We start from the raw sequence: 15631 nt of genomic DNA, 5'->3' as shown, positions 1-15631 counted from the left end.
TACGCAACAGGCACAACCCTCCAGAAAAATAACATTTTCACCATGTAGATATAGGTTGCTCGTCCCCCGAGCTGACTCGGAGCATTCCACTCTTGACAGCTTTTCCATTGCAATAGATAATCTTCATCCTGCATGAATAATGAGAGTGATAATCAATTTAATTGAGCATTCATAGGTATCCGTCTGCCATTGTTGAAAAGTAGGTCAGGATCGATGTCCCTCATTGTTGGAAGTACAAAAATCTGTAAGTCTTTCGATATCCGACCACATTTAAGAGTTACACTTTCCCACCACTTGTTAATCTACATTGTTCGTGCTTGTTCCAATTCTTCTAATAGTTGGCTAGGATTGTTTATTCGCATTGAAGCTTGTGACTGTGACCCACTAGGTAATTCAGTTCCTTCTTCATTCGCCTCAAACAATTCCTTTAATAATTGTTCACGTTTACTCCATCTGTCTGCCATTTTATTTGAATGCTCGTAACATTTCTCTTTCTATACTCAAATTCAATACTGTTGTTTACTTTTAATGAAGGATTTGTTAATGTGATCTATGTGCTCATTTCAAAAGCCATTTGCACTGTGTTTACTAGAAATAAATTCTTTAAGTGTTCTGTTCAAAATGTGTTGAGTACAATTCAGGACTTTTCTCTCACTGTGCACACTCTGTATTCTTATTTGGGACAATAAGCATATTTAGTCCATTTCAAGTGTTACTGAAGACCGATTCTATGATTGATGGAGTGGAGTTTAATTCTATGAACGTGTTGGAAAAAGCATAACAGCGGACCGCGTGGTGGTCGCTTTCTGACACTCCCCCCTCCGAGGAACACTCAGCAGCACCCATCGCACTGTAAAGCCTGCTTACTATGACCTATTAACCTACGCCTCTCCTCTTCCGTCAACCTGAGGTGGGTTAGAGTCCACAAACAGATTGCGTCTCACACGTCAGAGCTTGCTGCCACCTCACATCTGGGTTTTCATTGGTTTTGTACGAGTAAAATCTGAGCCTTACTATAAAATCCCTGAAACCTTTTGTTTTTGTCTGTTGTTTATTATTATTAAACACTTATATAGTGCACAACTACCTCCAACAGAAGTGTCCCTGTGGTATTCCATTCCTATGTCATGGCTACGTGCTTTGGATTCCGTGAGGTCATGTAGAATGTGGGTGGACGAGTCAGGGGTTTCTGAAGGGAGCGGTCCGTTATTATCCTGTTCCCAGCTGTGGATGTTAAGCTGTTTTCCTTTCCTGAATAAATACTACTGTGGAACCTACTGCTTCGTGGACAATATTTCTACATATTTCTTGGCGACGAGGATGGGAGTTCGGAGAAACCCACGGGGAAGATTCAATGGGCTCAATAATTTTTTTTAAAAGTAGATCATCCAAAATTTCTCTAAGTTTGCTCCTGTAGGCTAAAGGAACATTCCTAACTTTATGTCTAACAGAGGCAGCATTGTCATTAAGAATTATCTTATGTTTAAAATCAGAATATTTTCCAAGAGAGTCTTTGAAAACATCAGGAAGATTCATCTTGAGGTCATTTACAAAAACAGAATTCTCAGAAACCTCAATAGAATTAGTTTCAGACACTGAATGTACATTCAAATCTATGAAGCAAACAGGAGGATTGGCATTGGGATCAAGTTTAATCCCCAAGTCGCGTTGATGTGGCCATCCAAGAATAGCCACACCTTTAGTAGCGACATACACTTTTCCTTTGGTGACTCTATCTCTGACTTGAATGGTAGCCCAAAAGAAACCCTCCAAATTTATCTTTTTATCCCAGTGTAACCTCCAGGATGAATATCAGGGGATAACAAATCCCTATCCTTCCATAAACTATTAAATAACGACAAACATATAATAATAAATAGTTATAATAGTATAATATAATATATAATAGATATAATAAATAGTATACCATGAACAGGAATCTATCATTAAATCAATAGAATGGTTGTCAATTAGAACGGGACAAGAAGGGAATTCTTTATGTTCCATTTCATCAACAGAGAGGATGCAATTAAAACTATGAAGAACTTCTTCTTCTTCTTGAGAAATGTAATTAATTTTTTGAACAGAACGACAAACATTACCAAAATGTCCTTTTCTCTTGCATTTCACGCACACTCTATCTCAAGCAGGACACCCTCTGTAATTACCAAGATGATTAGGACTTCCACACCGATAACAAGCAAAATTTCTTTTGGGAAAAGTTTTGTTATCAGAAAGGTTCTTGTTATCAACAAACGTCTTATCAAGATCTTTTTTAAATACACCTTTGGGATTTGAGGACATCTGTTTTTTAACTAAGGAAACTTCAGGTACACAAATCTGTGGTTTAGATGTAGACGTGGTACCACGGATTTCAGACACAAATAACTCAGATTGCTCAATTCCCTTTGCAATATTAATTACTGCACTAAGGGAAGATTCTGTGCCCAACCAAAGTCTCTCTTGAATTTTCTTGCTCTTTGTACACATCATAATCTGGTCTCTAAGAACCTGTTCATAAGAAATGGTTTCAAAAGCACAAGAGCAGGCTAACGAACACAAAGCAGAAACATAATCTTCAATCGACTCATCTTGTTTCTGTATACGAGAGTAGAATTTGAACCTCTCCATGACAGTATTAATTTTCCTGCCAAAACGAATTTTCATTTGTCTGGTAGCCTTCTCAAAAACATCAATATCTCCAGCATCATCAATGGGAGGAAGATTGTCAAACTCCTTGATGCCTGCGCCTCCTAAGCAGTGTCTTAAAAGGGCTAATTTACGTTTGGCAGAGCAACCATCCTTTTCCAGTACATCAACGTATGCCAAAAACATTGGGAACCATAAGTCCCATTCAATGCTAGGATCACCAGCAATTTGTAAACAAGCATTTACAATGCAACGGTCTCGCCTTTGCAAAAGTTAGAGCTATTGGCATTGTAAATGACAATTTTTTTATGTATACTTACTCGTGCCAGCCTGGCAGACTGAAGGCTCTGAAGCAGGGAAGGGGCAGGGATCCTCCAGGGGCTAGGACTCTCGCAGATCACCCCGACCGTGCCACGTGCAGAGTCTGGACACCTAACTCCCCGGTTAAGTTGGTCTGTGTAAGCAACCAAGAGGAGGGGAGTGGAGTGCAGTGTGGAGAGAGTGGAGTGCAGTGTGGAGAGAGCAGAGTGCAGTGTGGAGAGTGTGGAGTGTCGTGTGGGGGAGAGCGGAGTGCAGTGTGGGGGAGAGTAGAGTGCAGTATGGGATAGTGGAGTGCAGTGTGGGGGAGAGTGGAGTGCAGTGTGGGGGAGAGTGGAGTGCAGTGGGGGAGATTGGAGTGCAGTGTGGAGAGAGTGCAGTGTGGCGGAGAGTGGAGTAGTGTGGGGGAGAGTGGAGTGCAGTGGGGGAGATTGGAGTGCAGTGTGTAGAGAGTGCAGTGCGGGGTAGAGTGGAGTGCAGTGTGGAGAGAGTGGAGTGCAGTGTGGAGAGAGTGGAGTGCAGTGTGGAGAGAGTGGAGTGCAGTGTGGAGAGAGTGGAGTGCAGTGTGGAGAGAGTGGAGTACAGTGTGGAGAGAGTGGAGTGCAGTGTGGGAGAGAGTGCAGTGTGGTTTGGGAAAAATTGGGTTGCAGTCTTGGAAAAAAGGTAACCTGAGCGCAGGCGGGATATATTGGGAGTCATGGTCTGCGTATTATTTACTGATTGTGGGCAAGCGCAGGTGTGTGAGGCGCACCTTCGCACACGCGTATTTGAGGGATGCGACCCACTTTAAAATACAAATTATGTATATGCTTCAGTCACTCGTAAGCACTCCGAATTCCCCAGGGTTGCGTTCCATCGCACAAGGGGGAACAACCGTTTTCAAATCCTTTTTTTTTTTTTTTTTAAAAAGACCTTTATTGTGAATACCGCCAACTGTCAGCATACATTGTCATTGCAGTTCGACTGTACAGTGCACAGAACTTCTTATACACAGCCTGTGTGCCGGCATCCCGGAGGCCCGGCGGCGTAAACTGATGGCATAATTCAAACGTTACAATCTGATCTCGCACTGTCAGCTCTCAGCTTAGCATCAAGGCAGTCGGCAATCGCCAAATGGAGACATAGTAGTACAGTCTTGCATGAACCGGGAAAGGGCAGGAAAGGAAAAGTGGAAAAGGGAAAAACTAACCTAAACTACCCCTAAACACCCCCCGGGCCCTCCCCCTTTGCTATTGAGTACCGTGAAGGAATTTCAGTGACGCTTCCTATGTGAGTGATGTCACGTGTGCACTGCGTGTGTTCTGCACCCACCACCCGCTTGCCCTGTCCACTAAGTCATGACACACCCGACCCACCCTCCCCGTGAACCGCCCGCACTCTCCCTGGACCCACCACCCCCCAGAAGAACATTAAAGCCCCCCCTGCGGTAACTGCCTCCGTTCCATAGCATTCTCTAACTCCTCATCCTGATGTTCCTCGGCTGCCTACATATCACTGTCGTCCACCTCCCCCCTCTGTAGGTACTCCTTGTAGAGATCCCAGAAGGACTTCGGTCTACTCTTGGGCGGGAGCAGCTCGCTGTACAATTCCGTCTGAGTGCGGCAGTATCGGAGATCCCTGAGCCATCTCGTCTTGGTGGGGAGTGGACCGCGCATCCAGCACGCTGCCACCACCCTTCTGGCCAACAGCAACGCTACATCTACTAATCTACGCAGCGCGGGGGCTAGCGGTTTGGAGAAGCCCAATAGCGCAAGCAATGGGGATCTCGCCAGCGGCTCCCCTAAAATCTTTTCCAACTCCGCGAAGACCTCCTCCCAGAAAGCGCTCACCCCCGGGCACAACCACGCTAAATGAAAGAAATCAGCGGTACCGGTCCTGCAGCGCTCACACTCCGGGGAGCCACGTAGGCCGTAGCGGTGAAGTCGCTCCGGGGTATAGTATACTCTTTGTAGAAATTTGAAGTGCACCAAGCGGTGCCTGCCATTAAGCGAGACCCTACGGGTGTTGGCGCAGCAGTAGCGCCACATAGCATCGTCGATGGGGGTCTGGAGATCCGCTTCCCACGCCGCCCTAGGAGCAGAAGTGGGTAGCGTCTGGTATGAAGGTCCAAGCCTGTTAACCATAGAGACCAATTTAGCCGGAGTTTTCGTTTTGATGATATGTGTCAGTTCAGGGATCTCCTCTGGCTCCTGTAGCTCGGGGCCCAGTATGGCCCTGCAGGCTGTCCGTATCCTGTGATATTGGAACCTCTGCAGCAGCGACGGTGCCGGGGTGATAGGGGGGAGTTGTTCACAGGTTTTCAGTGTACCGCCCAAGAACAAGTCCTCCATATTTTGTACGCCGAGGGCTTTCAAGGCCTCCGTCACCCCCTTCTCATTTAGCGGATCCAGCCATAGGGCCCAGGCCACCGGCATCTGTGGAGAGTACAGCAAGGCACATCCCCGTTCTCTCAGCAGAGCGTGCCAAGCATGGTTCGTCGCCTTAAGCGAGTCCATCCGACCGATTGCTCGGTCTGTTGGGAGACAAATTGTGGCCGGCAGGGGGAGTGGGTCAGCGAACAGCCTCTCTAGTATGAGATGTGGAATGCGGGTATCTCCATGGATCCAGGAATGTAAATGGGTCGCCTGTGCCACCCGGTAGTAGCGCTCCAAGTCCGGCGCCCCCAGTCCCCCCATTTCACACAGGAGTATCAGTGTCGCCCATTTTATACGAGGTTGCTTCCCGCCCCAGGCGAGCCTGACTAGAACCTGGTTTAAGCGCTTAAAGAATGATTTCGACAGTACCACCGGAATGTTGACAAATAGGAAGAGGAACCGGGGAAGCACTACCATCTTCATAAGGGCAATTCTGCCCAACAAAGAGAGGGGGAGCTTGATCCAGGCGTCCACATCGTCCACCAGTTTGGTAAATGCGACCCCGTAGTTGTCGCGGATCAGGATCTCAGGATCCGTGTGGAGACGGATGCCCAGGTATCGCACCGAGTCGTCCATCCACTGTAGGGGATACTCCATCTCAAATCGCTGCGTGACTGGGGTCAGGGGGAAAGCGATGGACTTGTCCCAGTTCACCTTGAGTCCCGACAGGGCCCCAAAGCGGACCACCTCCCTGAGTATCGGCGAGAGATTGGTTGCTGGGTCCCGGACATACAGTAAGGTGTCGTCTGCATAAGTCGAGATGCCAATCTTATATGTGGGGAAGCTGACACCTTCCAGGCTATGGTATTCCCGCATGGCACACGCTAGTGGCTCAGCCACCAGTGCATACAACAGGGGGGACAAGGGGCATCCCTGCCGAGTACCTCTACTGATGTGTATCGGTTCCGAGACCCTGTCGCCGAGGCGTAGGCGGGCCGAGGGGTGATGATATAGTGCCCCTATTCTCTGCAAAAACGGTTCTCCCATCACCAGTTTGCGCAATACCCTGACCATGAACGGCCATTCGACAGAGTCGAACGCCTTCTCCATATCTAGGAATATCGCCAAGGCAAGGTTCTCCTGCTTCACATGCTGTATCGTTCCCAGCAATGTGCGGATGTTATAGGTTAGGTTCCTACTAGGTACGAAGCCCGACTGTTCCGGCGCCACCAGGTCCGGGACCAGCAGCGCAAGTCTGTTGGCTAGAACCTTTGCATAGAGCTTCGCGTCCACGTTCAGCAAGCTGAGCGGACGGTACGATCCACAGTGGTCCGAGGGCTTCCCTGGTTTCGGGATCGTTACCAGCAGGGCCTCCCGCATTGAGGGCGGCATTTCTCCCTCCTCGCAGACGGTGTCAAAGAGGGCAACCAGATGTGGGAGTAACAAGTCTTTAAATGCTTTGTAAAAGCCAGCCGTAAGGCCGTCAGAGCCTGGGGCGCTCCCCGACCGCATGCCACCCAGGGCATCCAGAATTTCGTCCTCGTGAAAGGGGGCCATTAGAAATTCCCTGTCTGAGTTTTTAAGGAACGGCATCGAAATTTAATCTAAATAGTCGTCAATGTCTGTTTCCGCACCCCCCGCCCTAGAACTATACAGTTCCGAGTAATAGCGTCGGAACGTCTCCAGTATCTGATCCTCCTCAACCACCCGGTCGCCCTCCGGGGTCTGCAATCCATCTACCACTAACGGTTTACGGGATCCCTTGGCCATACGGGCCAGCAGGGCTCCCGGCCTCTCCCCCTCCCCATAAGCCCGTGCCGTGGCATACTTTCCCATATAGAGGACTTCTCTATCCTCAAGTGCGTGATATTCCGCCAACATGGACACCAGTTCCCGCTCCGCAACTCCTCCCGGGTCCGTTAGCTGTGCCCTCTCTAGGGCCGCCATCTTGTTCTCCAGGTCGGAGAGGTCCCTTCTGATGGAGCGTAGGACACTGGAGTGTTTGGACATGGCCACCCCCCTAATATAGACTTTGAAGGCCTCCCACACCGTGAAGAAGCTATCTACGGAATTAGTATTGGTGGCGAAAAATCCTTCTATATCATCCGCCAATTCCCCTCAGAAGGCGTCGTCCAGTAGCGCATAGGGCGGGAAGCGCCAAGTAAAAGGCGGGATCCCCTTTCGGTCGGTGGAGAGACTGATCAGGACCGGGGAATGATCCGATAACGTGCGTGGGAGAACTGCACACGAGCTGATGCCGCCCAGCACCGAGGAGGAGGCGAGTCAGTAGTCTATCCTAGTGTGTATGTTGTGATATGCTGAGTAATGCGTGTAACCGCCCTGCGTCGGGTGCTTTTCCCGCCAAACATCCACCAGATCCAGCTTCGTCATTTCCGCCCTCATGTAGACAGCAGATGCAACTGGTCTTCGAACAGGGCCCGCAGAACGGTCCCTGTCAGGATCAAATACAAAGTTGAAGTCCCCTCCCCATAGCATCTTGGTGTGCGTGTGTGACCTACAAGTGGCCGACAGTGCTGCATAGAACTCCGGGCTATCATGGTTAGGGCCATAAACGTTTACCAAGAGCAGGTCCAGCCCCCTCCCCGTACACCTAGCCATCACATATCTACCCTCAGTGTCCACAGTTAGCGGGGTCAGTTTCAATCTCGAGGCGGGGTTAACCCAGGTGATCACGCCACGGGCGTGGGAGGTGAAGCCTGCTGCGACTATATTCCCTGCCAGCCCTCTAGCCTGCAACATCTTACTATGGACGGGCAGGTGTGTCTCTTGCAGCAGGGCTACATCCACATGGTGTCTATTAAGAAAGCTCATTACCTTCCGCAGCTTTCGGTGATCATTTAGCCCTCGCACGTTCCAGGTCAACAGGGACAGCGCGCGCTGGGTCTGCGGGCGTTCAGGCATTACAGCAGAAGACATCGTAAAGCACAATGCGCCATAGTAACTCCATCGGGAGGTGGGAACCCTTAATCAGTGCTTCATCGCTCATGGCAAGCAGACAGACACTCCGCCCACGCGCACTCACCATTCGCCAGATACTCACAGCAAACCACAGGCCCTTCAAATTACGAACAGCAACAAACCCCTCAACTTTAGCCCCACCACCCTCCCCCCAGTCCCCACCCCACCCACAGCTGACCACCCCCAACCCGGCCAGACAGAGCCCCCCACAAACCCCCATCAACTCAGGTACCCCAAAGTAGCGGGCGATACAAGTCCCAACTCCCTGGGGAGTGTCTCAACCAAAAGCACAGGGGCAAAGCGTGCCGAAACTGCATAAAACCACCAGCGGTGTAAAAGTTCTTTTTCCTCCAGTTCCGCATCCCCTCTTAGCCCCCCAGTGTTGCAATGCCGCACACTGAATTCACCCAGTTCCCCCCCCACCCGTCCCTGAGTACAACACAGTGAAAGCCTCACCGGCATTTGCAGATTGGTCCAGCAACCACTAGGCAGTAGGAGCCGCTGCGATTTTACTCCACCCGTCTCCTAGCAAATGACTCCAGTTGGTTCGCAGCTCATAATATGGAGACTCACAGTTCATCCACAGTAGCATGGCCTACAACGACCCTTGCAAATAAGTGCAGAAAAAACTAGGTGCACTGCCTCAGTCCTGTTCCTCCAGGGTCGACGCCTCCCCCGAATCCTCTCGTGCTGCTGTCGGTGTTCCTTGCGTTCTTTGGCCCAGGTTTTCAGTGATTTCTGTAGTTTCTTAGGGTCCGTGAAGAAGTACGATTTCCTGCCGGTGTTAATCCTCAATTTGGCCGGGTACAGCATCGCATAGTCTAGGCCCAGCTCGCGCAGCTGTTTCTTATGCGGAATGAACTGGCGGCGCTCCTCCTGTACTTTGGCTGTGAAGTCAGGGTACAGCGATATTTTCATGCCTTCCATCTGCAGTTGTCCCTTTTCCCGAGCCAGCCGCAGGGCCGTGTCCCTGTCCCTGTAGTTTAGGAGCTTGGCAATGATGGGCCGGGGTGGCAGTCCGGGTTGAGGCTGAGGGCCCAAAGTACGATGCGCCCTCTCCACGAAGAACATTGGGGAGAAGGCCTCCTCCCCAAGAAGCGTTTTCAGCAGGCTCTCCACGTAGAGCTCCATCCTGCCAGTCCGAGTCGATTCCGCTACTCCCGTTATGCGCATGGTCGATCTGCGGGAGCGCGCTTCTAAGTCCTCTTTCTTGTCACGGATCACTTGGAGCAATCTGCCGAATTGCCTACGGTCTTTGTCCCACTCGGTCTGAGCCTCCTCCGCCTCCGTGAGGCGTCTTTCTGCCATGTCGAGGCGCTCCGCGTGTTTGTCTACGCGTTCCGCCATGCGGTCCATGCGGTACGATAACGCGTCTATCTTGGAGCCCACTGCCTCTATGCTGTTCTGGATTCCTTTCTCCATCGCCGCCAGCAGATCTCGAAGATCCGTAGGTGCCGTGGACGCCGTGGCTCCTTTCGGGGAGGCTTCCGCCGCCGGGGGCTCCGACCCCTTCGTCCTCCGGCGGTCAAAGGAAAGTTTGGCCTGCGTAGCATCATTTTTCCCCATGATGAAGATCCAGCACCAGGGAGGGTTTCTGTCTCACGATAACCACCCCGTAAACGTCCGGGCAGTGCCGCAAGGGTAGTGCGTCGTTCACTCCTCGGCCCCAGAAACGTTGGTGTTGGCGGGCCAAAAATGGCGGCTGCGGCGCAGGTGTAACCTCCGGGGTGCGGCTTGTGTCGGAGTCCGCCAACCGCCAAGAACTGCGCCGGCCCCGACTGGGCGCGCTAGCGGCAGTGTCCCTGCAGTTGTAATGCCGCTGTGTGTGGGCTCCCAGGTGGGCCGTGGCGATCACACGGACCGTGCGCCGCCCCAGTGTCAGCGTGTTGCGCTCTCCGGCTCCTCTGGAAGTCGAGGCCGCACGTCAGGTGACGTCGTGCGGCCTGCTCCGCAGGGCAGGTCGCGGCTTTAGGCCTGGTCCGCGCCTCCCTCCGTCGCCGATCGTGTACGGGTCGTCACCCACAGCTCTCGGTCACTCCGGGCCACTCAACCGGGTCGGGGGGGCACCAGGGGTCACCAGGCCACGAACTCAGCTAAATTGGCATTCAGTAGGATAGTTAATCAGGATAATTTAGGGGCTTAGGCGAGGAGCCGAAAGCTCACGCGTCCGCCATCGACGCCGGCTAGCTCCGCCCCCTTTCAAATCCTTTTTTCTCTACTCGAGAAGGAGTGCAGACCGAACTGCTGAGATCACACGTTGCGTGTTCTGCAGATACCTCACTCTGGTATTTTCTCTAAAGTGCAGGGGTTGCAAATGCCTGGCAATATCTCGTGCCCAGGCTTGGTAACGTTCAGTGCTTGCACTGCACTTAACCCATGCCAACGCTGCCAGGGGCGACTCCCTCCCTGAACACCCCCGCAGGTCTGCAGATGGCGCTGCAGCTCCGTTCCAAGTGCGCAGCAGCTCTTTGCTAATAATGACCGTTTGCATAACCCCTACCGGAGAGAAGCATTATCTTGACTGGTCTTTACCGAATAGTTAACGGTGTCGATATTAATATAAAATAAACACATATCTTTGAGTGGGTTGACCATTTGCTGCAGAAGTCTATGCTTAATCTGCATTTTACAGTTTAGAAATCCAGGCGTGCGGCCATTCCTGCGAGCACGATGGACAGATCGCTATTAGTTCAGTAATAGTTATTTCTATTATGAAAAACAAAAATATTGTGGGCAACAGTGGTAGTGTGTTTGCGTCGGCTGAGCCTACAGCAGTCTCTGAACTGAGATGTATTTGACTTGAAGCACAGCGTAGCTTTAGAAACAGCACCGACGATGCCTTATTTTCAGGATCGTTTGCGTGCAGTACACCTCGAATGCGTTTTACTAATACTGCTAAAGGAGGACGCGATCTCTGTTTGAAGGTCATTTCCAGTCGGTATATGTACAAATCTCGCGATGGACGACAGAGGCAACGCGCAGAGATTACGTCACTAGTGCACAAACTGGATAATCCAGGGAGTGTCCCGGCCTTCAGGTATGCGAGTCCATCCGCCCGGCAAATCATGACTGGCTGGCGCTATTTCGTTAGCGCACGTAAAGCACCTGGCAGCCTGACCCCAACATGATGTGCCTCCATTGCTCAGCCTGACAGACACTCATGGTGCCTTAGAAAGGCAGTTGCGGGGCACTGACGCCCTCACTGACCGAGTGCCCCTGGAAAGAGTAGAACTTTTTTTTCATGAGTTATGTTTAAAAGATGTTCTTGATGTCCATTCATTGCAGCAGATTTAAAATTTATTTGTAGCACTTCTGCCATTTCGAAGTGCTGGAAATAACAGAAATTGTTGTTACCCAATTTAATGGTACTCAGTTTAACCACCTTTAGCAGCTGTCTGCAGTGTTTCCATGCGTGTGCTGAACACATTGTTGGCAGGGTAAACCTTCGAACAAGGCACCCTCAACATCTAATTTTGCCTAGTCTGGTAGTTATTTACAAACTGGGACTATCTGTTCTTTTGATCGTGAATCAGTAGTTACCATTTCTGCTATTGTAATAGATCTTCCATCTCAGAAGGATGAAGGGCTGAGTTGGCCTTGCCTGGATTCAAACTCTCGCCCTGCAGATCACTGCATGTTTCAGCTCTCCATGTTCATCTCACTGAGCCATTCTGTAAGCTATATGTATCTATTAATGTATCTTGTAGAATAGATCAAATGGTAGCAGAACTCCCCTCCATCCTCTGCTAGTTCCACTACAAACAAGCCTACCTAAGAGGGTGTGTAACGCTCTTCTACGTAAACTCCCAAAGCCCGAGCTCTGCAGAGCGGATTACTTCATTTTCTTTCTTGGTATATTGGGTCATTTTAAAAAAAGTTAATTGACTGACTAGCATCAAGGGGTAATAACATCTCACTTGTGCCCCTCGCCGTGCTTGCTAAAGTCATGCGCAAAAATGTTTTTGTTGGTGGTCAAAACACCAAAGAAAAGAACCACAAATTATAAGTGCCTATTGGTTACGAAAAAAACAATTCCATTAGAGCGATGGGCGGGTCAGCTGCATCAGGATCATTTTAGGATTTCGCCGGAGGTTGAGCAATAAGGATATGATTAGGCCCGAACTATAAGCTCGATAAAGTTACATACGCTTAAAGAACTGTTTTCAAAGAAATGCGCCCTATTTCTCTTACTTAATCGATTGATTAGTAAATATCGTGCCATTGGGGGCTAGATGTTAATCTTCATTGAATGTTGGTTTTATACCTCCCAAGGCGCGTGCTCTAGAACTTGCCCTGTTCCTTTTATTGCTCAGTTGTTTTCGAGCCTGGGAAACATGTCCGGGGAAGTCTCGAGGGGGCGAGCCCCGCTCCATTTCTTGCTGGTTTGACTTCTCGTTTTGGTCGCAGCCGCTGCCATGTCCGTACGGAGAGTTCCCAGCTGATGTGTCGCCAGTTTTTAAAGTCCACACCTCCACACAGCTTCTATTGCGTATTTATAGGACTACGGATGAATTGCAGAGTTTTGGGTCACCCATCGAGCTCTGAAAATCGCCTCGCTTCCTTTCTGTTCTTTTGTGCAGTGTTTAGAATTCCATGCATGGAGGTATTTAAAACAAGCAGGCGAGGCAGGAGATCCCGAACTCAGTGAGCGCAGGTAGGACGGGAAGTCAGGCAAAGTCGCCTGTGACGGGGGCGGGGCTGCGTACGTAACCGGAAGAGAAGGCGGAGTGAAAGCGTCTCGCGAGTCGCGACGCCAGAAGGAGAGCGGAGTCCCTCAGAATTGATCTGGTAAGTTACAAAGGGCTGGGGGGGGCTTGGTTCCCTCGTTGTGTGTGTATGCATGTGTGCGACGGCGGGGGAGAGAGGGGGGGTGCACTCGTGTGTGTGTGTGTGTGCGCACGCGCGTGTGTGTATGTCTGCGGAGGGGGGGTGGGTGTCTCTGTATGTATGTGCGTGGGCGCTTGTGTGTGTGTGTATGCGCATGCGTGTGTGGTGCTTGCGCTTCCCAGGAGACAGCGCCTGGCCACAGCGCGCGTTCCAGTTACAAATCGCCTGGAAGGATGCGCGCGGCCGGGACTGTCTCCTGGGAAGCATAGTCGCTGACAAAAGATCTCCGGCGGAGACGCGCTTCCGCGCGTTGACGCCGAGACCTAAAAATGAGGAGCTGCAGCAATGTTGGACATGTCTATTTTTTATGAAGAAGGAAAATAAATTTGAAATATGTAAATAAGTCTTGTAAATTGAAGAAATACCTTGTAATATATAAACAAGTCTCTACAGTCCCGGCACAGTTTCCTAAAAAAAAATGGTATACTACAAGAATACAACCAAAACAAGGCAGAGCAGTTAATTCAGTCGAAACAGCCAGGTTTTTAAGGCCTTTCTAAAAGTAGATTCCTTTTCTATCCTTCTGAGTTCCTCCGGCATTGAATTCCACACCATGGGGGCACGTACAGAAAAAGCACGGCCCCCATTCCTACTTTTAGCAAATCTGGGAACTTTGAGAAGGTTTTGACTTTTCGATCCCAAAGTTCTTGTTTGTAAGTATCTCTGAATTCTAACGTTTCTAGGTATATATAGATACATACATATACATATATCCTCAAGGTACATAGATTTGGAATTTGGAGTAGTAAATCCATACCTATATGCACTTACCTTTCGATATTTTGTCCATGATATTTGTGGATCACAATATTTTTAGCCTCGATATTCAGTAGTACAATCTGTGAGGGCTAGTGGCTAGTAGTACAATCTGTGAGGGTATTATTGTTAGTGCAGAACTGTCCCATTAACGTGCCCGTTCACATACGTGTTGCACTATACATGGTGATCGTGACATCCCATGAAATTACAATTTTAGCCAAAAATCTAAAATGTACAATTCAAAGGTTTGAGTGAGATGATTACCACATTTAATGGGTACTGTTGAATTAATTTGTGAATTTTTATCTTTGCAGGTGCTAGATGGGATTGCCAAAGTGGACACATTGCAGAAGCTCGTCTAAAGGTTTCAACACCAATGATGCCTGTAATTTTTGTAAGAGCAATTCCCAATGATAGACAGGACACAAGAAATATTTACGAGTGCCCAGTGTACAAAACAAAGCTAAGAGGGTCGACCTACGTATGGGCATTTCCACTAAAAACCAAGGAAAGGCCAGCTAAATGGATCATTGCTGGTGTTGCATTACTGTTGAGTGTTTGAGTACCTAAAGCAAGCAATAATACTTAGTTTCCGCTGCAAGATTATTATTGTATTTATTTGAAGGTTGGCATGATCTGGTGCTTAAAAACAAATACAATCACTGATAAAAAAAGTTTATTGGTTCAGTGGAAAATCTCAGGTCTGATAAGAACCTGGTAATAACAAACTTTTTCCCTTTCGACTCAACTGTTTTGCAGTTAGCTCTCTCCTTACGTCCTATCATTTGCATAAACTTTGCCAAGTTATGCCTGTACTCTTTCGCATATCAGGACAGTGGTTTTCTGTTCAATAATTAGGGCTAGTGTGATTATTGGAATGTGTTATCTTGTGCCTCTGCAGTGTCTTAAAATGAAAATAAAGTATTTAAAAAATACTTGTTGCAAAAACTCTCAAGTTATTCAAAATCAGGCTCCTGGTTACTGGTGCTTCCTGGTTTTCATCTGTCAGTGTTCCTCTATCTCAGCAAAACTGGCTTCCCATACTAAGGAGAATCTCCTTCAAAATACGTTGGGGTATATTTACTAAGATTTTGCACTGTTTGCTTCACTAGGGTGTGGTAAATTAACCAAAATCTGTTTTTAACAATTTACCTCCCAACGCTAAACCGGCGCTGGGAAATCAGTTGAAAGTAATGCAAAGCAGCGCATAGCACTGTTTGCATTGCTTACCTTCAAGGTAGTGTTCCATGGATGGTGCATGGGCTGCCCCATGCAACCACCCAAGGTTTTTGACGCATAACCCTGTTTACTTAATAAAAAGACAGGGGTTTGCGTCAAAAAATAACACTGATTTCAAATAGGCGCTATCACAGAGAAATGTTTTTATTTCTCCTTTCTTTTCAGACTTTGCATGTATGCTGCACTGTACACACACATACAAAGTTGGAAAGCTTTTAAAGTTAGTCTAAGCATAGTATTTTGTAATGGAAGAGTATCCTTTCAGTACAAAACCTATGATAGACTCACACAGACACCCTTGCACTATGGTGCAAAGATGTGTGAGTGGCGCAAGGCAGCAAAGTTCTGCTACATCGCTAGGGAGAGGGGAGGAGAGGGCCATGTCTCTGCAAAATGGCCTGTCTCCTGCTCTCTCCTTCTCACACAGTGCAGCATTTTGACTGCTG

General features: G+C 49.0%; 1 protein-coding gene across 1 annotated transcript in view; it reads left to right on the top strand.

Moving 5' to 3' along the window:
- LOC147731161 (dynein axonemal heavy chain 11-like) overlaps positions 1–14879 on the top strand; it is a 1538124-nt gene extending 1523245 nt beyond the window's left edge. Inside the window, exon 47 of the mRNA XM_086956147.1 lies at positions 14261–14879. Coding sequence (XP_086812273.1) covers positions 14261–14508 — 248 coding nt within the window. The 3' untranslated portion in view covers positions 14509–14879. The remainder of the gene's footprint in view (positions 1–14260) is intronic.
- The last annotated feature ends 752 nt before the right edge of the window (positions 14880–15631 follow it).

The sequence above is a fragment of the Lissotriton vulgaris genome, chromosome 2_1, assembly GCF_964263255.1.
Source record: "Lissotriton vulgaris chromosome 2_1, aLisVul1.2, whole genome shotgun sequence".
In the NCBI taxonomy this organism is placed as follows: domain Eukaryota; kingdom Metazoa; phylum Chordata; class Amphibia; order Caudata; family Salamandridae; genus Lissotriton; species Lissotriton vulgaris.
This window is presented reverse-complemented; position numbering and strand designations above follow the sequence as displayed.